Source organism: Camelus ferus, chromosome 5 (genome assembly GCF_009834535.1).
Source record: "Camelus ferus isolate YT-003-E chromosome 5, BCGSAC_Cfer_1.0, whole genome shotgun sequence".
Classification (NCBI taxonomy): domain Eukaryota; kingdom Metazoa; phylum Chordata; class Mammalia; order Artiodactyla; family Camelidae; genus Camelus; species Camelus ferus.
The window spans coordinates 30,471,391-30,498,533 of record NC_045700.1 but is presented as its reverse complement, the minus strand read 5'-3'; the positions used below and the strand labels follow the sequence as shown (position 1 = coordinate 30,498,533).

Below are 27,143 nucleotides of genomic sequence, written 5' to 3'. Positions count from 1 at the left end.
CTAGCACTGAATTGCTTTGTTTCACGGACACATCTCCTCAACTTGATTGTAAACTGTTTAAAAACATGAAACATGCCTTTTACATCTTTAGTATCCACCACAACTCCCACCCCCATACTGACCACAGACTTGTCAAAATTTATCATTCTCCAAGCATTCCCTTTGTTTTCCTGCCCTTTGGCTTTGCTCTCCTCCCTGTCTGGAATGCCCTGTCCTGATGACTTGCCGTACAGCCTGTTCCCGACAGCCCTGCTAATCTAACACCCCTCACCTCCTCCCAAAGGTCTTCTGTTGCCCCAGACAGAATTCATCTGTTCTGTCCTGTTCGTGTATTTCTGTGACGGCACTTCTCATGCTCTCCGTCGTAATGTGGTTGTTTGCAGGGCTGTCTGCCCTATCAGAGTGTGAGCCCCTGTTATGCAAGGACCACTTCTCATTCATCTTCGTGTTACCATTGCACTTAGCACAGTCTCATACATGCTAATTTTTCAACAAATGTTTGAATCCCATACTGAATGGTAGACAACCAAACATGAACTAGTGTTTGTTGTTAGGCACTGACAAGTGTGGTTTGCATGTGGAGAGCCACTGACCTGCTCCGTCTGCTTGGGATACCTGGACCCTGAGAACAGTTATCAGTTAGAGTCACCTGGTTCAAATAAATACATCTCTATCTTTTCAAGTGTTCAAATGTATATATTTAAATAAAAAGTATATATAAATATGTATTTAAATTAAAAGTATATATAAATATATACTTAAATAAAATTACATATATATATATTTAAACACTTGAAGGGATTCTTTTATTTGGAATTTAGTAAAGACAGTAAAATGCTTAGTGTGAATGACTAAAACTAAACTGTGGGGTTAGAACCAAGCGGTTGGGCATAATTTCACTACTGTGCATGCAGCAAGCCACACAGACTCTGCAAGGCTGTTGAGTACTGACTCTGGTCCCTTGTCACGGGTGCTGGTAGTGCCCTCCCCCTGGGGAGCATCAGTAAAATGTCTCTGACCCCCTTCTTTCCAGGGCCTTCGTGCAGCTCTGTTCATTGGCCTGGTACTGTTCTGTTTCTCAGGCCACCTCCACTGGAATGTTCCTTCCTCATCCAAAGCCTTTTTGTTCCCTTCCTGTTTTTAGGCAGCGCATTCTTAGTGTTGTGCCTGCACTTGTCCTAGGTTCTCTGTTGAAGCACCGAGTCTCCCTGAACTGAATTTCTTGCCTAGTGCACAGGGTCACACAGCCCCGGGAAGACGGGAGCTCCTCTCTCCTCCTCGTCAGCCTGCCCGGTGTGCCTGTGGTTCTCAGGGTGGGCCTCTTCTGTGCTGTGGGTCTCTCTGAGCTTTGCTGTGGCAGAATGGAAGGAGTTCTATATGCCCTGAAATATTGGGGGAGAAAGAGCTTTCAGGATGCACCCGATGAGGAAAAAGCTTTCCCTCTGCGTGGACATCGTGTCTCTTGTGTTCTGATGTGAACCCCCCGCTTTGCAGGCTCTCACCTTCACGTGGACTGGGGTTTTGCTTTGTCACCATCATCACACCTTCCAACAGAGACTCTGGGACTTATGGTACTCAAATATTTGTTTATTTCAAACCCAGCCATTTGAATTATATATGTATACGGTTCATGAATTTTTTTATTCCTCTGTCAAGATGCAGAGTGAAAGTGAAAACAGAAGACCTATTTTTAATAAATTCACCTGAGCTTTAAAATGGGAATATTTTGATTTTTAAGCAATGTATTTCGAAGAAGCAAAAAAAGTGAGAAAATAGGGGGGAAAACCCAAATATAGCTAAATAAAGCAACTTCTGCCTTATTTTCCTCACTGAAATGACAGAAGGGCACACTCTGACCAGAGAGCCCATATTCTGCTCTTGGAAGGGAAAAGAGTGTCTTGTCTCTTGGAACCTGTTTAGGATTCTAAAAGTTTCTGATGGGTTGGCTCGTTTTGTTGACAGGGCTGGCTGTGAAACCCTGAGTGTGTGGGTGGCTTAGTAGAGGATGTGCCTGTGCTCTGTGACTGTCCCTAGCCTTGGCCGTCTTGCTGGAGGTGCTGGAATCTTAAAGAGGAGGGTACCACATGAGTCTTGGCTAATGGGCATGCCAGGAAGTTCAGAGTGGAGAGTGGGTCATGGCCATTATCCCCACATGCAAAGGACAGCAGTCTTACTCATGCTGTTCTCTGACCAAAAACCAAAACTGATCGTCCTCCAGTTATTCTTGAAGAGGGATGCCTCCTGAGTGAACACAGTTTTTGCAGGCAGAAAAAATATGGAGGGATAAAGCCAACCTGAGGCCTAAATTTCATTTTAGCCAATACCTTTAATTGTCCCAAAGTTCTTATTAGAGCATTTAATTCTTCCTCACCTTGATTAATTTGAACTTTACATCTTTACCATTTTTTTAGAGGGGGGTTAAAAATAGCAAATTTGAACTCCTCCAAGAAACAAAGGGCCTGGAAAAACCCATCAACGGAAGTGTACTTGCTAGCTAGTACCGAGGGATTCCTCTGCTGAGTGCCTGTCACCCTGTTCTGACTGCATAATCTTCACTGCAGTTCCATGAGTTACGTTAATATGCTCCTCTTCAGAAAAGAGACTGGGCATAGAAAGATTAAGTATCTTGTGCAAAAGCAAATACCTAGTAAATGGCAGTCTTAGGATTCCAACCTAAGTCCTCTTTCAAAGCCCAGCTCTCAACTGTGTAGTCTATTCCCGCTCCCCTCCAAATAATCACTCCTCTCCTTATATTTCCTAAGAAAAATAAAGGTGATCTGAGTAAACTAAATCATAGTATCTCTTCCAGACTCATTGTAATCAATAATTTTATCTCAATTTTTTTTTTTTTTTTTGGTTTGGTCCAAAGGTTTCTAACAACAACAACAAATGAGCAGGTCTGGATTTCCTCTCAGACTACTTTGGATATAATAATGAGCTAATGGAAAAGCCTGAAGGAAGGGGAGAGAAAACCTGAAAATTTGATAGTCCCGTCCTTAGAAATAGTTGATTGCATGTAATTTGACATCAATTCAAGTGAATGCTCTAGCACCAAGTACTTGAAGACCTAATTCCTGGCTCTCTGAAGACATCTTTAAGAACAGATCTCAGAGGAATCTCAGAGGTCACTCAAGAGCTGCTCTGACCTGAAATGCAATTCTTGGCTTCACAGGCTGATGGTTGGGTGACAATAGGGCATGCAGCTTGACCTGTCTGTGTGTGAGGGCTCAAAGAGCTTTGGAGAAAAATCAAAATCATGTGCAGGAGAGAACATAGCATACTTAGTAATTGTTAGTTATTCTATAAGCAGAGAGGGAGAGAGAGAGAGATTCTACTTTTTTTTTTTTTTAAACCTCCAGCCTTGGTGATTTGCTCATCCAGCACTGCCTGCTACTGGGCTTAAATATTAGCAAGGGCTTTTGAGTCAGTCAGGTCAGAGTTCACTACAGCTCGCCAGCTGCACGATCTTGGCTATATTACTAGTTTCTCCTAAATCTTGATTACTTGAATGTGGATAATGAGCTCCATATCTTAAAGTTTTTATGGTGACTAATTAGATAACGTCTGTAAAGTGCTGTTTTATTCTGATGAAAGCCTCATTTCCAAGTTCCAAAGGTTGAACTAAGAATTTCCTCCAACCTAATGAGCCCTAATACAGAATTATCAGATGAGAGTCAAAAAACAAGCCTTGCTTTCACCACCCCACTTCTGAACCCACTGGAGAGGAAGGGCACGACCCAAGGGAAGGTTATGGCTCTCACCACTCCAGACTCCAAATGAAGTTGATGGATGCTGATGGGGAAGGCTGGACACTGTGCAGTCTCTGTCAAGGCCCCAAAGAGCAAAGAGTAGGTAGCAAGTGTGTAAGGGAATACAGCAGCCTGGAGTACGTACAGGTCCTGTGACGTTAAGATGCCAAGGATACCTTCTTCTGTGGAGGTCACTAGGGGTAGGCGTGGCTCTTATGTGGAGCAGCAAGTCTTCTCCATGTGCATAATGGACCCAGCACACCTCAGATACTCTCAAATCAGTCATGTCTCATAATTCAAAAATAGCATTTGTACCTAAATTTAAACTACCACTCTAAGTTACACCATCTTGTTTTTAACTTAAGAGCCACAGGCTCACAAGTTTAGAAGACTGGTGACCAAAGAGAAACTCACACTAACCTAGCCTTTGTTGGGGCCCCCAGCCCTTTCACCAGAGATATTCTTTTCTAAAGATCACAATTAGTAAAAGCACTTAACACTAACCATAGGACATACTAAGTGCTCAATAAATAATGGTTATTATTGGTTTTGATATTATAATGATTATTAGTATTTAATGTTGCCTATCAAAATCATCATTTGAGGTTAATATCATCGGATAATTTCAAGCTACAGAACTCTTCGTAAAAAAAGTATGTATTTATTTATATTAAATATACAAATGGGAATATCTATATAGAAAATACTAGTTTTTAGAAAAATTTCTCAAGGTAAAAGTTCGAACTATACAGAAAGGTATAAAGTCAAATAAATGTAAATTTCTTTTCCTCCTCCAGTATATATGCATATAGGAACACATAATAGACTCCCAGTGTATTTATTTTAACACAGTTTTAAAACAGTGTGCTATATTGTTTTACAATTTGATCTTGTGACTTAACAATTTTACGTATAATTACTTAGAGGTCTGTATCATGCTTTTAAATGTCTACATACTATTCTATTTTGTGACTGCACCATACTTTAAAAAAAAACATGTCTTCTATGGCTAACATTTAGGTTCTTCCTAATTTTTTTGCCATCATATGCAATATTGCAGTGAATACTCTTGTATATACTTTTATACATACATCTCTGATATGTGGTATATTTATTCAGGTAGAATGGTTTAGCTAAAATTTGTATCTATTTTAATTTTGATTGTTTTGCCTAGTTACCTCCAAATGTATTATACCAATTTACATTCTTACCAACATATGTGTTAGTTTTACTGCACCCTCACTAATGCTGGGTATTATCAAATGTTTTGATCTAATCCTGTTTAGAATCACAAGTAGGATCATGTTTTAGTTTTTATTTCTTCACATAGGAAAGAGGCTGACCCCCTTTTCATATATTCAGTGTACATTCTTGTTCCTTTTTCTGTTTCCTAACTATTTTTATTACTTTGCCATGTTGGTGGATGAAGAGGTAGGATGTTCATCTGTTTCTTATTACTTTGTTAGAGCTCTTTGAACATTAAGACATTACACCCAGACGTTTCCATGGTGGGGCAGAACTTGCATAGATATTTCACAACCCATCCTTTATATCTCAACAAAAGTTAAAAAACAAACAAGCAAAAAAAGCCCAGGACATTGATGTGACAGTTTTTCCTTTTTTTGTTGTTTGTGTTTTGACTGATTTATGTATTTTTTTCCCAGATAAATATCTAAACTTTTTATGTTGTCAAATTAATCAATCTTTTTTCCTAATGGCTTCTGAACCTTTTGGCATGCTATGTTAAAACTTTAGCCATGGTTTCTGCTAGTGCTAGTATACATATATGTATATATGTAACAAATATATAATTATATATATAATTTTGACTTTAAATCTCTTCATCTGCAATTTATTTTTGTAAAGGAAATCAAAAGAGATCTACATTTTTTTCCCACTTAGCCAGCTAAGATTTCCAACATTGTTTTTTGAATAATCACTTTTCCCGCTGATTTGAAATGCTTTCTGTATCATATATTAATTATCAATATATAGAGATTGATCTGTGGACTCTGTTATTTATTTAATCTGTGCCAGTGCCAAACACTTTTAATTTCCGCAGCTTTATAATGTTTAATATCTATCAAAAAGGTTAATTCTCATTTATTTTTTTAAACATTTTTTTCTGAGAGATTTTTGAATATCAGTTTTTCCAAATCAACTTTCATATTGTTTTGTCAAGTTAACGTTAGTGTTTTCCACTCTTCTTTCCAACGTGGTTTCCAGCAATATCTGGAGGCAGGACGTGTGTGCTCCCTTTGGGTGAAGTCTGGGCATTACTGGGTGCTCCATTTACATTTCTCTCCCTCTCCCTGAAACCTCCTCATTCACTTTTTCATTCAGTAAATAGTGGTTTTTTTTTTTATTTATTTTTTTTAAATTGAGGTATAGTTGATTTACAATGTTAGTTTCAGGAGTACAGCAAAGTGATTCAGTTATACATATACATACATACATTTATTTTCAGATTCCTGTCCATTATATGTTATTACAAGAAATTAAATATAGTTCCCTGTGCTGTACAGTAGGACCTTGTTGTTTATCTATTCTATATATATTAGTTTGTATCTGTTAATCCCAAACTCCTAATTTATCCCTCTCCTCCTTCCCCTTTGCTAACCATAGTTTGTTTTCTATGTCTGTGAGTCTGTTTCTGTTTTGAAAATGAGTTCATTTGTGTCATATTTTATATTCCATGTATAAGTGGTATCATATTTGTCTTTCACTTTACTTCACTCAGTATGATAATCTGCATCCATGTTGCTGGCAAACCTCATTATTTTATTCTTTTTTATGGCCGAGTAGTATTCCAGTGTGTGTGTGTGTGTGTGTGTGTGTGTGTGTGTGTGTCTATCTCCAGTCATCTGTTGATGGACATTTAGGTTGCTTCCTTATCTTGGCTATTGTAAATAGTGCTGCTATGAATGTTGGGTTGCATGTATCTTTTTGAATTAGTTTCCTCCAGATATATGCCCTGGAGTGGGATTGCTGAATCATATGATAACTCTATTTTTAGTTTTTTGAGGGACCTCCATACTGTTTTCCACAGTGACTGCATCAATTTACATTCCCACCAACAGTGTAGGAAGATTCCCTTTTTTCCAAACCCTCTCCAACATTTTATTTGTAGATTTTTTTTAAATGATGGCCATTCTGATTGGAGTGAAATGATACCTCATTGTAATTTTGATTTGCGTTCCTCTAATAATTAGTGGTATTGAGCATTTTTTCATGTGCCTATTGGCTATCTGTATATCTTCTTTGGAAAAATAACTATTTAGGTCTTCTGTCCATTTTTTGGATGGGGTTGTTTGTTCTTTTGTTACTGAGTTGTGTCACCTGTTTATATATTTTGGGAATCAAGCCCTTGTCAGCTGCATTGTTTTTAAGTATTTTCTCGCATTCAGTAGGTTGTCTTTTTGTTTTGTTTATGGTTTCCTTTGGTGTGCAAAAGTATGTAAGTTTGATTAAGTCTAATTTGTTTATTGTTGCTTTTATTTCTATTGCCTTGGGAGACCCATCTAAGAAAACATTGGTACTGTTTATGTCAGAGAATGTTTTGCCTCTGTTCTCTTCTAGGAGTTTTATGGTCTCATGTCTTGTATTTAAGTCTTCAAGCCATTTTGGATTTATTTTTTGTATGGTGTGAGGTTGTGTTTTAACTTCATTGATTGACATGCGGCTGTCCAGCTTTCCGTATGAAAGCAAGAAAGTGAGAGACTGGCCTGTAAAGACAAAGATTGCCTAAATGACCTTTTTGCTTAGGGCAGCAGCCTTGTAAGGGGGTTCCTTACATATCCACTGTGGGACATCTGAGAAAGTAATCAAGGAAGAGCTTTGTTCCTTCTGCAGTGTGGAAAAGTGCATCACTGTGTCATTGCAAACTCAGTGGAAAGAAACAAGCTCAAATCCACTGGAAGTGATATGTTTGTCTGGATATTCCACTGTCACTTAGTCCACTTAATGCAACTATTAAAATGTCAAATTTATATCAAGTTTAACATCCCCGTGTCTGATCTGGAAGGGAAACTGACATCTGGAGTATCTACGAGTGCACAGCCCAGTATGGTAAGCATGCACTCTACCACTGAGCTAGTTCCCTCCCCCCAGAAATATTCTAATATTAGATTGTCATGTGAAATGTGTCCTGTGAATTTATTAAAAATGTATTGAATCATACATTTAAACCATGTCAGTTTTATGATATGTAAATTATACTTCAGTAAAGCTGTTTAAAAAAAAAAAAAAGAACAAGCTATGAATGCTGAAACTCTAGGGCAGCCAAAAATTGAATGTTGAAAAGCTGCCAAAAACTTTAATTAGTGAGTCAGATATTATTTGCTAGCATTTCCTGAATTTTCCTCATTATGGTAAAAGAAATGATGTTCCAGTGCAAATCAAATACCAGAAACTCTACAAGGTATGTGTTATTATCCTCATTTCACAGGAGAGGAAATTGAGATTCAGAAAGTTAAAATAAGTTGCCTGAGACCCACAGCCAATAAGAACTGGCAATGGTGTCAAACCCGATATCTGCCTGGACCCAAAGTCCATTGTCTCCGGGCAGGAAAAGGAGCCCTTCCATTGTTTGACTTGAGATCACTTTCTTTCTTCCAAGACAACAGTAAACTGATTTTTCAATGTTTTTATGAATGTTTGTATTTTGTACTCAAGATTTATGAAAGATATGAGACTGGGATCTGTTTTCGATATCGAAGTATACATGTATTACTATTATATATATATGTGTGTGTATATATATATGTATACATATATATATGAAATGTTACATACATGAAGAGACTTGCAACAGTTGTTTCCATTCTTCCCCACCAATTTAATTGGTTCTTTGGAGACTTGGAGATCAAGATGTGACCTACAATGGCGTCACTTGATAAGTTGGGTAGCTTGCTCTTCATCCATTTTGTGAAGTCGCGTTCTGAAAAATGAAAACCTGATGGGACTGCGATTTCTAGCTTTGGCCAGAGCTAGTAACCTTTGTAACTTTAGTTCTGTCCACTTAGCATGTAGCATTATTTCCTTTTTGCAGTTTCCCTGCTCCTAATCATAAAGGTTTAACCAGCCCCCTGGGCAGTCTGCCTCTAACCCACCAGTCCTGAGAGCCTGCCGGAGCCCCCTTCTCTCCCCATCCCTCCTCTAGTCTGTCCCAGGCCGTCTCCCTTGCCTCTTGGTGGCTCTCTTCTTCTCTCTGTGCCTTTGTAAACAACCTTGGTCCTTTTTCTTTTCCTTTCTTCCTACTGTCTATACTCTCTATCAACCAGGTGAAACAAAACAAAATAAAAGTAGGTAAAAACAAGAAACCAGTTCTGTGCCTCACCAGCAGAACATATCCATGGACCAAATACAGGCTCCTGATATTGGACCTCTGCTATCCCTAGGACCTTGAGAGACAGCAGCAATGATTTTCATATTCAAAGAAATGCAGATGTCATTTTTTAAAAAAGCAGAATAAATACTGTGATGATATAATACTGTAATTATGAAAATATATACCATAGTGCTTTATTTTTCCCTCTACCAATATTCTTAGAGTATTGTGTGCTTTTACATATTTGGCAATGGTAGAACTTGTTAAGTAATTTTGAAGTTCTTAACACTCTTGGTCACATTTCCAAATAGAGTTCATTTGCAGGAGTCCTTGAGTCACTTCTTGTGTGTGCAGAGATGATTAAATGCCGGGATTTGAAAAGTCGTTGAAGTGGTTTCAGGAAATTAGCCATCTCCTAGTGTCGACAGTAGACTGTGTATTTTAGCTGTTTGACTCCCTGCTTCAGTGGGCAGCCTGCTTTCTTGTGAACTGTCGTCATTTGCCTTCCCCAGCACATGTTTTCAAAACAAGGCAAGTGCTTCCTTCCTGACTTCCTGCGTCGTAATCACTTTATAGGCCAGACACCTTCACAGACACCTAGCACGTTAAAATGATCAACTGCACACATCACACTTCAGCAAAGCCTTGCCTGGAACTAACACAAACTGTTTTCATATGTTTTTCTAGAAATATGGTTTCCTTTCTCTCTTACTCTGGATTTTATGCTGGTATACCTAAATTTGGACGAAAGATTTGTTCTGATGGAACTCTCTTGTTTTAAAGGATTTCAAGGTAGCTCTTTTTTAAGCAATGAATGTATCTATGAAATAGTCACCCTGTATTTATTTATTTTGTAAATCCAAATTTTCCCCCAGTAGATTTGCACAGGGGAATTTGGTTGGAATTGGTTAGCAAATACATTTCCTCTGTAAAGGGCACTTTCAAAAACACTGCATAAAGTGCATGGATTTGGACACACTGAAGTTATCAAACTTACAGTGTAATCATTTTGCAATATATAAATGTATCAAATCAACACTGTACACCTTAAAACTTACACAATGTTACATGTCAATTTTATTTCAGTAAAGCCGGAAAAAAAAAAAAAACCCTGCAGTGTTTTCTATGCAGTAAATACACTAAAAATGGATGCATTTCAAGATGGTCTATTGTGTATATGTATTATAAGTCAGTTGAAAAATAATTAGAATCTCATAATTTTTTTTTAAATCAAGTAGAAATATCAGCACTAGGAAAAAGGAATGAGAATGTCTATTTATTGTGTGCCTACTATGTGTCAGGTCCTGGAGTAAGTATTTTAATATCAATTCCAGATCAGTGTAGGGTTAGAAACTTCTGGCTCTATGGTGAGACTACCCAAGTTTGAGTCCCAGCTTCCCCACTGCTGTAGGGATTCAGGGAGATAAGGTGTGCAAAGCATCTAGCCCCCCACCAGCTCACACTGGTGTGAGAGCTAGGGCTCAATGGTCAGGTGTTTGTTGTATCTTATTCCATTTTTTCCTGCGAAGCAGGCAACATCCGCATTTGACAGACGAGGAGACTGAGTCTTGGAGTGGTCTAGTAAGTTGCATAAAGTTTTCGGAAGTGGGTTGCAGAGTTAGATTTTAGAGCCAGGGTTCTACTGGGCACTATGAGAAAACCTCTAACCAGGAGTTACTGTTCTAGGCTGCCAGGAAAATCTGTGCTGGGATTCTGTGTGGTGGGAAAGACAACCCCAGCTAAAATGACACCCTCTACTGAGACAAAGCTGCCCTTACAAAGCAGCAAATTCACAATGTATAAACAAACAAGCCTTAACATTTCTAAGTTTAGAAAAAAACTTTCAAATGGCCCATTTCAGCATTCAGCTATTCCTAGGGTTCTTTTTTTTTTTTTTTTTTTTTTTTTTTTTTTTGCAGTGGGTAGCAAATTCTCAGCTAGGTGGATAAGCATACACTTTTCAAAATCATGTAACATGCCAAATACACCAGTCCTATCAATACCTCCGCTGTGTAAATGTTGTCATCTATGCAAGTATCAGCTTCTAATGCCAGCCTAAGGAAATTGTAAGAATGATGTTCTTTTAGCAAAGAGAAGGCAAACTTCTGGGGTGTTTTGTTTGTTTATTTCTAAGTTTTAGCTGCTGTGGTTTTTGTCTCTTCTTATGGCACGAGCACCAAGTGATGTCTGGTCCCCCCAGTTCCTTGGCCACATCAGTCAGGCTGGATCTCAGTGCTGTTCAAATAGCCTGTCTGGGCATGGGCTTCAGTTGAGGGCATTCTTGTTCAATGGCGTTGACTTTGGAACTGGAAAGTCATTTTACTAATGCAGGTTCCTGCTTTGTTGTTTTGAAATCTTAGACAAATTGATCATCTGTAATCTATAACCCAGGATATGGGAAGGATTTGGCTGAGTCTCTTTTTCCTTTAAGTGTATATCTAAGAGAGACAATGGAATGAAACTTCAGTTGCATTAGTCAGTATGGGCTTAATTTTAAGATAGCGCAAAACAAGAACAACTGGGGCTGAATATCACATGACTTTCATTGCAGCTTACCTTCCAGCACTTAATCGAGTCAAAATATTTCCCTCTGCAACATTGCTACTCCCAAATTACTCAGATGCTTAACTATATTATGCCGTCTAAATTTATGCCCGCGATAAGGCACAGAATGTAATGCATCAGATTCTGTGCAGAGGAGGAGAACTCACCCCAGGATGTTGTTGTGGATGTGACACTCTTAAGAAGCTCCACATCACCTCATTCAAGCTACTCCGGGTTTTCCTTTCCAGGGTTCAGCGGATTCCTACACAAGCAGGCCGTCTGACTCCGATGTCTCTTTGGAAGAGGATCGGGAAGCAATTCGGCAGGAGAGAGAGCAGCAGGCGGCCATCCAGCTTGAGAGAGCAAAGGTGACATTCTTGCCCCTCTTGGTTTCCAAAGTGGCATGTTGTTCAGCAGGTATCAGCTGCTTTTCCCCTGCCTCAGATTTCTCCACAATAATTATTTTGTGATTGTCCTGATCAGGCACCAAATGGCAAGGCTCCCTGATTCGTTCGCCTCTGATAGTAACCTATCCGTAGACACAGACCTTTTCAACTTCTTTTTGTGTTTGATTTGGTGGTGAAAATTGTTGGTCATCTTCCAACTTAGCGATTATAGCCAGTATCCAGCTTGCCACTACCAGTGTTGGCAGAGAGCCTTACCCAAGGAACCAGCATGCCGACCTGCTCTCCATGACACCAGCCTGCATCACAGGCCACACGTGCACAACTAGTCTAGGTCTCCCTGTTGGTGTCTCTGTTCCTCCCTCTTGGCTTCAGCCTCCCACCTCCAGTTCACCATGAAGTTCAGAACTTTGAACAACTATTAGCATTTCAGCAAAGATGAGCAATAAAAAGCTTGGCTGAAAAAGACCTTCAGATATTCTCCAGGGAGGGCCCCCGTAGGAATCCCTGCCCTGACAGGAGGCAAAAAAGAACAAATTGCATTTTTGAATGTTAGAACCGGATGAGTTACTAGAGATCTCCCATGCTGTGTCTTTCAAACTTTTTTTTTTTTAGCACAGATCCCTTTTGTCAAATGAAGTTTTATGCACAGTAGCGGGTACAACAGGTTCATGGTCAGCCTCTCCTCCTTCACTTTCACAACAGACTCCTAAGGCATATTCTAATTTTTAGGAGGAAAAAAAAATGGAAGCTCAAATAAAGTGAGCTGCTTTCCTTTTCTGTTTTTACACTAAAATATTTTAAAGAGTGGGAGAGGAGAATGATTCAGGTTCCTTCGCTTCGATGCCTATGATGTCTGTGCTCAGTTGGTGGAAGGGGTTTTGGGACAGTGACTAGGCAAGGACTACGGGGAGACTCTAACTCAGCTCCTGCTCCCCAGTTGTGTTCCCAGCACAAATAACTGAGCCAGTAACAGAGCAGTCTGGGACTACCGGAGCCTCGTGCTCTCATTTGTGGCGAATTTTTGTTTTAGTTTTTTTCTCACAGTTTGTTTTGTGGCCTTCGTGGTCACCCAGAAGTCAGCAGCAGCACTGCTGACTTAGGCTGGCGCTGTGCTTAGCCTCTGCCAGGCTGTGCTAGCCCAGGAGCACGTTGCTGTGGAGGAATTCGTCTGAAGAGGGTTTCGGACCCAGCTTTTGTTGGCGAGGGAGAGATGATGTCTGAGCAGCTCCACCCTTCCCTGTCCAGCCTTTCTTTTCCCTGGCAGCACAAGGTATTCCACCCAGTGGGATCCCACAGGTTTTCAGATCCAAGGCTATTTCAATAATATTTATTTTACCCCTCCACCACCTTTTTATTTAAGACCAAGCATACATTTCCTATATCCCAAGGTGGGGGAGGCTCTTATCATTTAAAGTAGCAGAGTTACGACTAGAGGACAAAGAAGGTTGCCTGCTTTTCCATCCCTCTCCGAGACATTAGGGCACGATTCTTCATTTGGGATGTTGAAAAGTACAGCAGGAGGGTGTGCATGGTGGGTCTGGTAGGACTGATGCTTTCAGAGTTGTTTCTGCTGATTTTTCATTGCTGCCAGGAATGTGAAACCCAGTTGAGATCCCTCTTTGGAAAGTGATTTCCCTTACTACCTGGTCCTATCCATTATCTTAGTCTTCACTTCAATGTGAAAAATCTTCCTCTGTCTTCCTCCTCCATCCTTACTCCATGGTTCTGTTCCCAGTCCAAACCTGTAGCATTTGCTGTGAAGACAAATGTGAGCTACTGTGGTGCCTTGGATGAGGATGTGCCAGTTCCAAGCACAGCCATCTCCTTCGACGCCAAGGACTTTCTACACATTAAAGAGGTAAATGTAGGACATTCTGCCTCCCTTAACTTGCTACAAAGCCAAGGCCCGGAATCCGCTCTGAGCCAAACTAATGGAGAGGAGCCCTGAGGAACTGCCAATGTCTTACCTCATTTAATTTGCTGGGCCTCCCAAATCCATGCCTTCTCACCAAGATTTTGAAGCCTGAGATCATCACTTGCATTCTCACACACTGAAAACATTGAATCACAGTCATCATAGGATGGATTTAGGATAGACCTGTGGTCCTCTCTCTAGTCACCTTTTAACTACCTCCCATGACCGCAGAGCAGAGGTCAGTGGATCCAACTTAGGGAAACATGAGTTTGGTGGTCTGACTCCTACCCAGGAGGGACCATTTACAAGGGATGTTGTGATTGTAAACATCTGGGTTGTAGTCCTGTGGACCTTGACCTTGGAACCAACACTAGAGAGTATGATAATTAGTGTTAAAACTAAGAGAAGGGAGGGGGACTTTGGGAAACAGAAAGCATGAGGGATTAAGGACTTGAGGCCTTGCACCTTGAAAGATCTGGAGCCATGACATCAAAAACTTTCACTTACTCAGCCTAGGTATATTGAAACCCTGCTTCATGTCAGACATTGTGCTGGACATTCGGGGACCAGAGATGAAGGCCCATTGTCCACGCATCCAGGGAGCTCTGAGTCTGGAGGAGACAGACAAATGCATAATTTCTGCACAGGTTGAGAAGTTCTGTTACAGTCTCATTGAATGGGTGTTGTAGGAGCCCAGAGAAAGAGCCGGAGGGACCATCCAGCTGGGGAGGAGTAGGACCTGGGGCTGGAAAGCTCTTCGAAAGTGGTGAAGCCCGAGTGAGTTCAGGCTGGGGTGAGGGGTGGCGGTGGCATCAGGTGGAAGGATAGCAAGGAGAAAGGAATGCAGCATGGCTGGAGGGCGGGAAGTGGGGAGTGGGACCGGGGATGGACCATGTCAGACAGGCAGGGGCCGCATGAGAAAGGACCTCTCAGGGTGTGGCAAGGAGGCTGAACTTTATCACCAGGGAGTGGGCTGGAGAGGAATTTTAAACAAAGGACAGCTGTGACCAGCTTTATATCTTAGCATGAAAAATCTGATGGTTGAGGCAGTATTGCAGAGGTTGGGAGACATGATAAGGCTGGACAGTGGCTGAAGCAGAGAGGATAAAAAGAGGGGGTGCAGCTTGGAGGGAGAGTTAAGAGGTAAATAGACCAGATTGGGAAATTTCACATGGGGGAGGGAGATAGTGGAGAAAACGAGAGAAAGAGAAATGAAGGCTGGAGGACAGTTTTTCTAGCTTACTTGAAAGGGCAGAGGGTGGTGTTAGCTATCAAAATTAAAAAGTCAGAGAGTGGGGAAGATTTGTGACAGGGGTGATGTGGTTACAAATTTGCTTTTAGGTACATGGTGTCTGGGGCGCTGTGAACTTCCCATGAAGATACTCAGTAGGCCTTTCTCCACACAATCTGGAGGCCAGATGAGAGGAATTGCAATTTGCTCTTCCAAAATGCTTTGAGGTGAAAAGGAGAACAGGTTTTAGCCAGGAGAAGGTAGCATAGAATTGTGGGAGCATTTTTACCTTTGTTTTTGCTTTTTTTGTTTTCTTAGGATGGGAAAAATTTAAGCATGTTCCTCATGCTGAGATGCTGGAGCTAGTGAAATATATTGAAAGGAAAAGACATAGCTGATAGTGAGGGTCTGGAGTAGAGGGGAGGAGATGGCATCGGGAAGATGTGCCCAAGAATTTAGCTGAGGCAGGAGGAAAGTCTTGCCTTCCTTGAACTTCCCTGTTCTGCACAGGATTTTCCAAGGGGATTGGAGGCATATATTGGAGAACATTCCTACTTGGTAGTCTCCATTAGCTCTGCTAGGAAGGAGCTGTTGGAAATTGGATCTTAGAAAAAGGAGAGTGCAAAGGTGGAACAATAAAATGAAAAGAGAGAATGGAGGAGCCTGAGGAATGTGAGCAATAGAAACATCTCACTTAATGTCACTAAGATACCTGCACGTACCCTCTGGTCCCAAATGAGATGTGCACAGAAATATAGAACAATTTGAAAATCATTGACTTTTAAACCTCTGCATTCTACAATTGCATTAGTGACACCGAGACATATACATTTTTAACATTTTACCTCTTTGATAGCAAGTAGGTCAAATATTGGGATGCCTACAGATATCTCAGTGTCTTTGCACTGTGCCTGTGTGACCCAGATGAGTCCTACAATTTGTTCCTTTATTTAGTCACTCATTCAAGATATAGTTCTTGAGCGTTTAGTATGTGCTAATGTTGGCAGATACTGGCTGACTGATGTTGTCTGACAGCTATAAACAAAGCAGACAGAATCCCTTCCCTCATGGGCTTAAATTCCAGTGGGATAATGAATAAATAAATCATTTCAAATTGTGAATGCTTTGTGGGCAAAAAATGAACCAGCTGCTGGGAATCTTAAAAGATAGGGATGGCGGGGGCTATATACTTTTAAATATAGGGGTGATCAGAAAAGGCCCTTCTGAGAATGTGAGCTTTAAGCAGAGACCTGCAGGATGAAGAAGAGCTAACTTTAAAATGAGCAAGAAGACTTCTAGAGAGAGGAAACAGCATGTGCAAAGGCCTTGAGGTAGGAGAATTGCTTGGCACAATCAATTAACTGAAAGAATGTCATGGCTGGAATGCAGTGAGCCACGGATCTAGTAACAGGAAACAGAGTTGTGGAAGTAAGCAGGGCACAGGTCAAGCAGGACCTTAAGATGATGGTGAGACTTCAGCCTTTATTATAAATGTAATGAGAAGCCACTAAAGGCTTTAAAAGTAGAGGAGTGGACTGAATTTTTTTTTAAGGCTACTCTGATTGTTGTAGAGACAGTGGATTGGAGTGGGATACGTATGAAATCAAGGAGACCATTAGAACCATTCTAGGTGAGCTAATGGAATTGAGCCAGCCTGGTGTCAGTGAAATGGAGAGAAGCAGACAGATTTGAGGTATGTTGTGGAAATTCAGTGAAGGATGCTAGATGGACCACTTGTAGGAGCTAAGATTGAAGAAGAAATCAAAGATGATCAAGGAAATCAAGGTTTATGAATTGAGCAACTAGGAGAGAGATGACTAGGACTGGGTGAGGACAGGTGGGAAAGGAGGTTGGGAAGTGGACATCTCAAAGGAGATAGGAGGTAGGAAGTTAGATATAAGAATTTGGAGCTCAAAGGAAGGGGTTGGGCCAAAGACATAAATTTGGATCATTAGTTTATCTGGGTGGCATTTAAAGCTGTGGTAATGAATGAAGTCACCTAAAGAAAGAGTAGAGGAAGGAGAGAAGACAGTTCTGGATTAAACCCAAAGGATTCTATCCTGCTAAAGTGGGGTACGTGAAAAGATTCAACAGACAAGGAAAAGGAGAAGCCCAAGATATAGGAGAAAGCTAGGACAGAGCAGTGCATGGACATCAACAGGGAAGAGTGCCCAAAAGGAGGAAGCAGCCAGCTGTGGCCAATGTTGTGACATGTCACCTAAGATGAGGAGTAAGCAGTGGACGTTGAGTTGGAAACATGGTGGTCAGCAGCATGGAAGTCACTGGGATCATTGTCTGGAATTGTGGCAATGGAAGCCAAATGAAGTGTGATGAGGAGAGAAGGGGCGTTAGGAAGTATATTTAGCAAGCATAGACCATGCTTTCAAGGGAGTTGACACTGACCAGGCAGTAGACCAAGGAGGATATGAAGTCAAAAGAGGTTTTCTTTCAAGATGGGAGCTATCAGAGCACCTATCTGTTCATGCTGATATTAACCCAGAATCTCTCTTTCTGGAAGTCAGGGACAGGGAGAGAGAGAGAGAGAGAGAGAGAGAGATTGATATGAAAGGACAGAGAGGCACAGGAGTGAAGCTTTTGATAGTTAGGAAGCGTGGGATCTAGACCCCAAGTGGAGGGGACAGACCTTTGATAGGAAGCGGAACATTTATTCATTTATGCAGGAAAAAGGTGAGTGCAGGCACAGACAGCTCAGAGCCTTGGTTACTAGAAGCTGAGGCAGCATCGAATTGATGGCTTCTGCTTTGTCCACTTTGTGTGAAGTGGGGATACCCATATTTGCCTAGAAGACAAGGACTCAACCTCAGACATGTGCTCTGGCATCTGATTGGTTAAGTTGACTTGGTCTCACCATTCCCATCAAAAATGAACAAACAGGGGGTGAGAGTATAACTTAGTATGTGCTTAGCATGCATGAGGTCCTGGGTTCAATCCCCAGTACCTAAATACAAAAAAGAAAAAAGAAAAAAAATGACCAAACCATATTCATTAGTTGTTCATACCCATTGTTTCCAAGGAGAAACAGCACTTAAAAGGTACAAGAAGTTCTCATGTATTCCGTGTGCACTACTCACACCAGCATCCCCAGCTTGCTGTGTTGTATCGCTTTCCTCCATTCCATCAGTGTTCTCCATTTGTCCTGTTGGTTGCTTTTTGATCTATGTGCTCCTTGATCAGTGACTTTCTCCTGTCTGGCAGTTTGAGTTATGGTATTGAGCCGATAATCCCATGTGGATTAGAGTCACTTGTTGTCAGATCTTGAAATATCAGATAAGGAAACATCTTAGAAAGAGAAAATGCTAATCATTTGGGGGAACTCAGAATGAGAAGGATTGAAACAACATAAGGTGACCTTGCCAGAAAGCTGGCACATGCTCCCAGAACAGCAACACAAATGAACATATTTCTGTAATCGAGTTGCAGTCTTTCCTCTCATCCATCACCTAGAAGGCCATCTCGTGTGCTCTGTTTTAAGCCTTTTTCTCAGTAATGAAAAGCTTAACCGCAGAGAAAAGCTGCAGTTCTCCTTATAACGTACACTAAATGACGGACCGTTTAAGCTCTTGGAGGGACATTGCAGCTTTCCCTCAAGTAGCTCAAAGAACTTTCATTCGCGATGAGTCACATTCTCACTGTGCTTTGGCCGTTTCCTAGAAGTAAGGTAAAACATCTTGGGAAGTTGCATTAACTATTTCAGGAACCCCTTTAAGGTCTTCCGGGTACCACTTAGTAAATTAGTGTTCCAGTGGGCTGACTTGATTTCAGGAATAACTTAAGCCATAGGAAACTATGACTCATTGTCTGCTTTGTCCCCACTGCAGTAAAATTTAAATTCCAGATCTATGCACCAAAGATTCTAAAAGGGTCCCGTTGCCTTTTGTTAATTCCAAAATACACAGATTTGGTATCCTGAAATAAAAGGTGGGACGATGAGAGAAACAAAGACCTAGATAGGTGATGATTTTATATTAAGTCAACTCATGTTTCTTCAGTGCAAGCTCAGACTGCTTGCCGTATGTGCCTTGTGTAGGAGCTGTGTGCGTAACAAAGGCCAAATCCCTAAATCTCATCTTTTTGCTTTTGAGTATGAGGCTGTTACTCAGAATTACTCAAGGTTACGTGGAATTTCATGCTGCAATGATTCAACGAAATCACCCATTCCTCCTTCACAATGTGTCAATGTCATATACATATAAATTCTACTTTTCTCTGAGCTAAGCACAGTATACATGTATAGTTACATTTTGAAAACAATAGATACTTTCTGGATCAAAGAGAGGGAGTTACCTTGCCCAACATTGATCAAGACAATAAAGGAAATTTTTGGAATTAACTCTGGAGGATGTAAACAGTAGGATGAATATCTGCTTTCTAGCAATTACCTACCTGAAAACTTCCCTTGAGGCAGGCAGCTTGGATTAAATATGCCTTTTGCCTTAGGATTCAGGAAATCCAAAATTGCAAATGCAGTTTTGCTGGCCCATCAAATAGGACCATGTTCACCCCATATTGGCTGAAGCCTTTGCATGGGTTTGTTTCCAACGATTACATGTCATGGAATTTTATTTAAGTGGAAATCCACACATTCCTGTTGGACTTCAGGCCATTTGGAGATTATTTCCAAAATTCCAGATATGTATAATAGCCTTTTTAAGAGTAGGCTTTGTTTCCTCAGGTAGTAAGATGGACCTTGATTTGCAAATTTTTAATTGGAAGATTATAATTCTTCCCCAGAGACAGTAGACTACAGATAGTCTGGTGGAATTTTTACCTCAAAGCTTTTGACAAATATCAGACTATTCAGTGTATTTCATCTCAGACTTGTCTATCTTGTCTTCCAGAGTTCTAAGTACATGGATGCATATTTATCCTTGTAAAATGTATTTCATAAGAATTGACTAGGGTGTCTTGACAAGGACCAAAGGAATCCAAAGGTTAGGACCTGACTTTAGCCCAGGGATTGGCAAACTGTGGCCCACAGGCCGAATCCAGTCTGCTGCATTTAAAAAAAAAAAAAGGTTTATTGAAGTACAGCCATGCTTACTTGTTTACTTATTGTCAGTGGTGCCTTCCATGCTACGATAGCAGATTGTAATAGCTACAACAGAAGCCATATGACCTGCAAACCCTAAATGATTTGCTACCTGGGACTTTAGATAAAAAAGTACATTTTGTTCTGTGGACCCCCCAGATGTATCTACTATAGTTTAATAGGCTATAAACAGTGCTTGTGTATACAATAGAATGTAATATTATACAATATAAATAGGGTTTCATTCTTCTGGTCCCCTGAAATTAATTAATAAATGTGAAGGTAAGTGAATCACTGTTGATAGCAGTTTTATTTCTGCATTCCAGAAATATAACAATGATTGGTGGATAGGAAGGCTCGTGAAGGAAGGCTGTGAGATTGGCTTCATCCCAAGTCCACTTAGATTGGAGAACATACGGATTCAGCAAGAGCAAAAAAGAGGACGTTTTCACGGAGGGTAAGGTTCCTTCCCTAATCTAAATTTTTTGGGGGATGAAGAGTAAGAAAATTAGGTGATTTTTTTCAAGTTTGCCTATTAGGTTAAAAATGTATGCTTTTAAAGTAGAAGATACTTTTCTGTGTGCAGAGTATTTCTGAAATTGACACAAAGGGGTTTCAGATGGTTCACTCTCCCCAGTGTGTACAGAAGCCTGACACCCTGGGAATCAACACGAATTCCGCAGTGGAGACTGTTCTGTGGCCTCAACAAACCCTCCTGGGAACCCAGGTTTCCTTCCATGAGAGTCACGGAGGGTATCCTTTCTCAGTACATTAGTGGGAGCCTGGCCTGCCCCGGCATTAGGGCTCTTCTTGGTTAACTTTCAGAGACTCTCTTTCAAGTGGGCATGGAACAGCATGGTACATGCGATACCATCCCGGGACTAGGAGTACCATCTCCACCCAGGAGATGGCAGAGGCCACAGAAAGCCCAAGGTCCCACAACTAGTAATTGGCAAAGCCCAGATGAGAAATCTGATGGTCTTGACTCTGGGGACCTACTTAAGCATCAAAAGGGAGGGACACTGGAGAAGTAGAGGGGGGGCTCCCAACGGCCGGGGTGGGCTCCAGGGAAGCTTCCAAAGCCATGTAAGGAAACCGCTGCCAATGAATTTCCCTTCTGATCCGTAATATTCTTTGTGACTAAATCTTTGCCACTTCTTAATTCTGATGCCCTTATAATTACTTTTAAGAAGTGCTTCTTCCAGCTCTTGTGGCTCATATTGAGCTGTGTCCGACATCCAGCTAGTGCATTGGTGACCAGTGTTGGTTAAGCAAGCAGTTCACAAGAACATTCCTGTTAGTGATTCCTTTGCCGAATTTATGCCTTGAATAATTAGGAGAGATACTTTTGCAAAATATTTCCAGGTCCTAGTTAGTTTCCCACTTTCTCTGAGAAATGAGGTCAAAGAAAACATTTGGACAGATCCGTGAAGTTCTTCTCTATAGCAGGACTTGGTGTGTTTTGAATTATTTAGCAGGATTAAGGCCAAAGAAAGCTTTGTACTCACAAGTTCTATTTTCAAGGAATCTGGGGAATGAGTCTTAAGTTCCTTTTCTGTATCTTAGGAAATCCAGTGGAAATTCTTCCTCAAGTCTTGGAGAAATGGTATCAGGGACATTTCGAGCAACCCCCACATCAACAGGTGAGGGTTTTAGTTGGACTTTTTTTTTAATGGAATGTATTCTTTTCTTAATATTTGAACATACATACAGGTATTTTTACTAATTTGGGAACAATCTAAGGCTTGATTTAAGGATTCTTCTACTTAACATTTCACGGCACAATTGCTTTCCATAGTAATTTTACTGGATTTTAAGGGTACTTGTGATGCTAAAAATTCAGATCATTGTAATATAATTCTGTAAAATCTTCTTGCCCTCTATTGTATAAATCATTCCGCAGCAGGTTCATTATGCCACCCAAGAACCCAGCAGACTTTAAGATGGCAAAGGCCAATTAAAAAGTTAAAAAAAAAAAAACAGTTGTAAACGCTTAAGAAAGTGCTCTGTTCCAGTCTCCATGTGAAACTTTATGATATATTGGTACAGCCTGGGCTGTGGAGATTGGGAGGGTTGAAGCAGAGAATGAGGGTGGGGCCAGTTGATCTCATTTCTGTTTGGACAGCAGACAACTGAGCCGTGGAATTAATGGTAATGAAGGGACAGTGGGGGCCCAGTCAGGAGTTGTTGTGCATTTAGAAAGTGTGGAAGTATTCAAGCAGGATTTTTTTTCTTCCACCACATTCCCTGACTCCTATAGGATAATTTTATTCTGGCCAGAGTTGATGCCACATTAGTGCATCTAGGATTACCCATTCAGAATGATAAGTCCGAGATCTATCCTGGCCTACTGTAACTGCAGGAAACTGGATTGGTGCCAGAACAGATCTGAGTATCCAGGTTTTTGTTCATGTGAATCCTGATTTCCAAGGTTCTGAACCAGACTAGGTCTCTGGGTTGCCCCCAGCTGGACTGGACCTGCATGGATGACCACAAACCACCCTTAATCAGATATTGAGTATATTTTGACTCATCCCCATTTGTTGGACATCTAGATCATTGCTGCTTTTCACTATTACAAACAAGAAAGAAAAGGAATAACTGATTATAAACTTAAAGTTAAGAGCAACATGGTAGGAAAAAAATGTGTCAGTATTCCGGAAAGTGGGCAGAAATACTTAAGAACACATAAAGAACTGCAAAGTTTCCTTTTGCCTCACCAAAATTACAAATCTAAAAATAACTGGTGAATGAGGCAATGATCATGATCACCCAAATTGTTATTCCAAGTTTCTTTTTGTCAGACTTCATTTGTCCAAGTTGCTCTCAGCCACACTGCATGCTGTGTCCAGCAGGGGAACAACCAATGACCCAGCCAGTGTTGTTATGAAGTCCACCCTCCCCACCCAACATGAAATCAGGATCTAAGGTCATTCGTATGGGGAGGAAGTTGTCTGTTTTTGCATTTGTCTTCAAAATTGGCCTGTCCAGAATGAAATAGGAAAGGAGTGCTCTGCAGAGTGGGTGATAGTGAGATGACGAGAATTCTGGGGACAAATCAGTACATTCTCCCATCTTTTAAATTCGTGTGCTACCATTGACAGATTGCATATGTTGATGCGGTTCTCGTTGTTGTCTTTTAGCAAAACAGAAGCAAAAAGTGGTAAGTGGCGTTTCCTTTCTAAGTCTACTGCTAAGGTTTCTATCCACACATGCCTGCGATGCTCCATTTCAGTGACCCATATGGCTATAAAATAAGGGAGGAGTCTCCCTAGCGGGACCTACGGTCATCATGTCTTGTTTGACCTGAGGATTGTGAGTGTTGTGGCTGTGGAGGAGGTGTGTTTCTCGTCACCATGTCACGCGCGTCCGATCGTTTTTTTCAGACGGAGCATATTCCTCCCTACGACGTGGTGCCATCCATGCGTCCGGTGGTGTTAGTGGGGCCGTCACTGAAGGGTTATGAGGTACAAAGACGAGTCTGTTCCACTTCAGGTCTTGATCAAGAACGTAGGGGACAGCCGGTTGGCATGTGCTTCCCCGGGGTCTGCTTACACATGGGTCCCAATGGAAGGCAGCCCTCAGCATGTGAGGACGGGGGTGCAGTGCGGGGCTTACGTGGCCCTTTGCTCTTTCTTCCCTCTCTGCACACTTCTTTCACTTATTACATTGTTTAAAAATAGCTCCCTCAAGGGGGAGGATATAGCTCAGTGGCAGAGTGTGTGCTTAGCATGTACGAGGTCTTGGGTTCAATCCCCAGTACCTCCATTAAAATAAATAAGTAACCCCCTAAAAATAAATAAAATAAAAAAATAGCTCCCTCAAAATATTTATAGTGGGAGGCTCTGGTCAAAGGTTTGCTCTGCATTAAATTAAAAGAAAAAGACTTTGTCTTAATGTTCCCATTGCTATTAAAAACAAGAGTATGAACAGTACAAGGGAACATGCCAGCAAACCTAAACCCTCAAAGCAGCAACATATCTCACCTTACTAGGTGCTCAGGACGATGGTGTGTTCCACCAAACATTTCTCTGCTTATTTATTTTAAAGGAAAAAAAACACTCCACTAAAGACATTAATGAACTCCTTCAGAGATTAATAGAGCAATACCAGGTAAGAAGGAAAAGAGTAAAGGCTTAGATGTACTGCATTTCAGATGTTGCCATTTTGACTTGATGCCAGCATGGATAAGAGTGAGTGGGGTTGGACATTAAAATCTGAAGGTGGGCAGCCTCCAAGGCCCCATTCCCACTGGGTGAGCAAGATGGCTGGCACATAGGAGGCATTCAGTGCACATTTGTTGGGTGAATTAATGAATGTCTTCGGGGCTGATTTAAGAATCCATCTCCTCCCCCCTCCTTTCTCCACCTCTCCTCCCCTCCCCCTCTCAGTGGGGACTGTCAGAGGAAGAACAGGAGAGTGGGCCATAGAAATCCAGCCCTGAACATGGAGAATTTCCACCAGCGTGCACAGACCAGCAGGAGGCAGAGCCCAGGGCTGGCCTGAGGAGCTCTAGCTACTCCCCACTGGAGGCAGGCACCACTCAGGCAGGCCAAGGACAGCTTGCACCTGCACACAAAACCAGCCCACCATGGTCTCCTGATGGCAGCTCTATGCCATAAAAAGAGATGAGGGTCTAGTTGCCTTGGGTCTAGTGGACACTGCTGGTTCATTCCTCAACACCCTGGAGAAGAACCGAGGAGAGGGGAATTTAGGAAGTGCAAATGGTTAAATTTGACAAACCCCTCCCATGGTCACCTGCCATGTCCTGCCCCCACCAGAGGACAGGCTGTGATAAGGTCTTTGCTCAGTCAGGGTGTCCTTCCCTTCCGGCTCTCTCACTTTTGGCTTATCTCTCTCTCTCTCTGTGTTTGCCTCATTCTTTTTTTTCCCTCACCTCTGCAAAGGTAACAGACATGATGCAGAAAGCCCTGTTTGATTTCCTGAAGCACAGGTTTGATGGGAGGTGAGACATACAGATGTTTTTGTACTTTTTATTTGCCTTTAACCAAACATGTGTGATGGTTTGTGGATCTATGTTTCCAGTGATTGCAGATGTTTTCTAATTACAAGTTAAGTCAGTATTCAGAGGAGAATTCAATGAAAGCATTCTGAAAAATGTGAAGTTATGATGAATAGCATTCAACCCCTTAAAGAAAAAGGACCTTGAGAAGGAAATTAATCCATTTGTTTTATTTACATATATGTGCTAGTCTTTATTTTCTCACTTCTTAGTGAATTCATATCAAACTTATTTTTATGAAAAAAAAATGAACATATAGAGCATTTCTGACAAACATGGTGGCTCGCTGGTCAAGCTGGGGAGTGTCACTTGGGACTCGTGCGTGCGCGTGCGTGCGCATGTGTATCGTGTGAAGGTGTGAAGTGCGGAATGTCCTTGAAAGAGGAGTGCAGGGACTGTTTTCACCATAAACCTCCCCAAATGGCTATTTTGTAGGGAATTCAGAATTCTTTGGATGATTAGTTTGGGGCTTGTTTTATTAGAAATTACCTTGTTATTTTATTGGTTTATTTTGTATGTATCCTACTATGGCTCAATCTTTAACCATTATCAACATGGTTCAGTCTTTATCAACATGGCTCAGTCTTTAACTATCAGATAATTTTGTCATTTAAGTTTTGTTAAGACATTGTTTTAAGACATTTAAAGATATCTAGAAAGAGTTTCTGTATTTTGCAGAGAAGTGGTAAAAAGTCCATGTTGAGTCAATACTAAGTACTAAGCTCAGCACTCCATGTAAAAATAGCCACATGCAGATACCTGAAGATGCATGAGAAATGAAGAAAACTTAAATAGTGTGTGCTGAGAAGTATGGATAAATGCATCCAGCTTACCAAATATTTAAGTATTTGAAGATATTTTAAAAGCATCCACAAATAGATTTTTTTAAATATGGTATTTTAAGAAAAAAGCAAACATGATAATGCTTTAAGTACAAGTTGTATATACGTGTCAAAAGGAAAGCTGTCTGGGGGGAAGGGTACAGCTCAAGTGGTAGAGTGCATGCCTGGCAAGCACAAGGTCCTGGGTTCAATCCCCAGTACCTCCTCTAAAAATAAATAAATAAACCTAACTACCTCCTCCCCCCACCAAAAAAAAAAAAAAAAGGAAAACTGTCTGGATAATTATGTTAAAAATATTTGTTAGTTTCTGGAACTGTATACAAAGAAAATAAACTGAGATTTTTTAGCTCCAGTAATTGAGATGTTAGTTTAAGAAATCAGAATGCTTCCCTGCCATTATGTGAATTGCTACATAGCTTAATACAGGCCAGGCTGCCTTCATAAATAGAGCCCAAAATGTGTAATGAATCAAATGTGATGGATGCTTATTATTGCTCACATGACAGTGTAAGGCAGACGTTCCTCAGCTGGGAGTGGGTAGTGCAGGGGAAGGAAGGACTGGGCAGAGTTTGTTCTGCCATCACTTGGGACCCTTGGCCTGGGGGTGGTCTCTCCAATGAACTGGTAGGTAGGGGAGCCAGGAAGTGACTCACAGTGATCCTCACATTTCATTGGTTAGAACGTGGTCCCGTGGCCATACCTAATTGCAGAAGAGGCTGGGAAGCACAGTCTAGCTATGTGCCCAGGAGAAAGAGGAAACAGATTTTTGTTGAACAAGTAACAGTCTACTCCATTGATCTAGTAGACACAAAGGGCTTAATAAGAAAGCCATACCTGTATCCTATTCTTTAAAAAAAAAAAAAAGCTAGTCAGAGAATGAAGTGATTTCAAAGAAAACAAGTGAAAAGCACTGAAGACTAGAATGTTGGAGTTGGCAGGAAATATAAAAGTCCTTTTATTCTAATCTCTTACTACTACTACTACTCTTTGAAAAATTTTGGCTCTTGGGAATTCAGTTCTTAAAAAAAAACATTACAAAGAAACAGCTGAACT

At 41.0% G+C, this 27,143-nt stretch overlaps 1 protein-coding gene and 1 pseudogene across 3 annotated transcripts in view; one reads left to right on the top strand and one right to left on the bottom strand.

The window, feature by feature from the left end:
- Positions 1–27,143, bottom strand: part of LOC116663621 — a 544,445-nt pseudogene that overhangs the window by 94,619 nt on the left and 422,683 nt on the right.
- The window catches only part of CACNB4 (calcium voltage-gated channel auxiliary subunit beta 4), a 222,156-nt gene that overhangs the window by 157,645 nt on the left and 37,368 nt on the right, over positions 1–27,143 (top strand). For 2 of the 3 annotated variants that reach the window (XM_032479434.1, XM_032479435.1), the window contains exons 3-9: positions 11,871–11,990; positions 13,765–13,887; positions 20,552–20,682; positions 21,792–21,868; positions 23,369–23,388; positions 23,612–23,692; positions 25,133–25,191. In XM_032479434.1, the coding sequence (XP_032335325.1) occupies positions 11,871–11,990; positions 13,765–13,887; positions 20,552–20,682; positions 21,792–21,868; positions 23,369–23,388; positions 23,612–23,692; positions 25,133–25,191 (611 nt within the window). The remainder of the gene's footprint in view (positions 1–11,870; positions 11,991–13,764; positions 13,888–20,551; positions 20,683–21,791; positions 21,869–23,368; positions 23,389–23,611; positions 23,693–25,132; positions 25,192–27,143) is intronic. The other variant, XM_032479436.1, reaches the window with a different exon arrangement.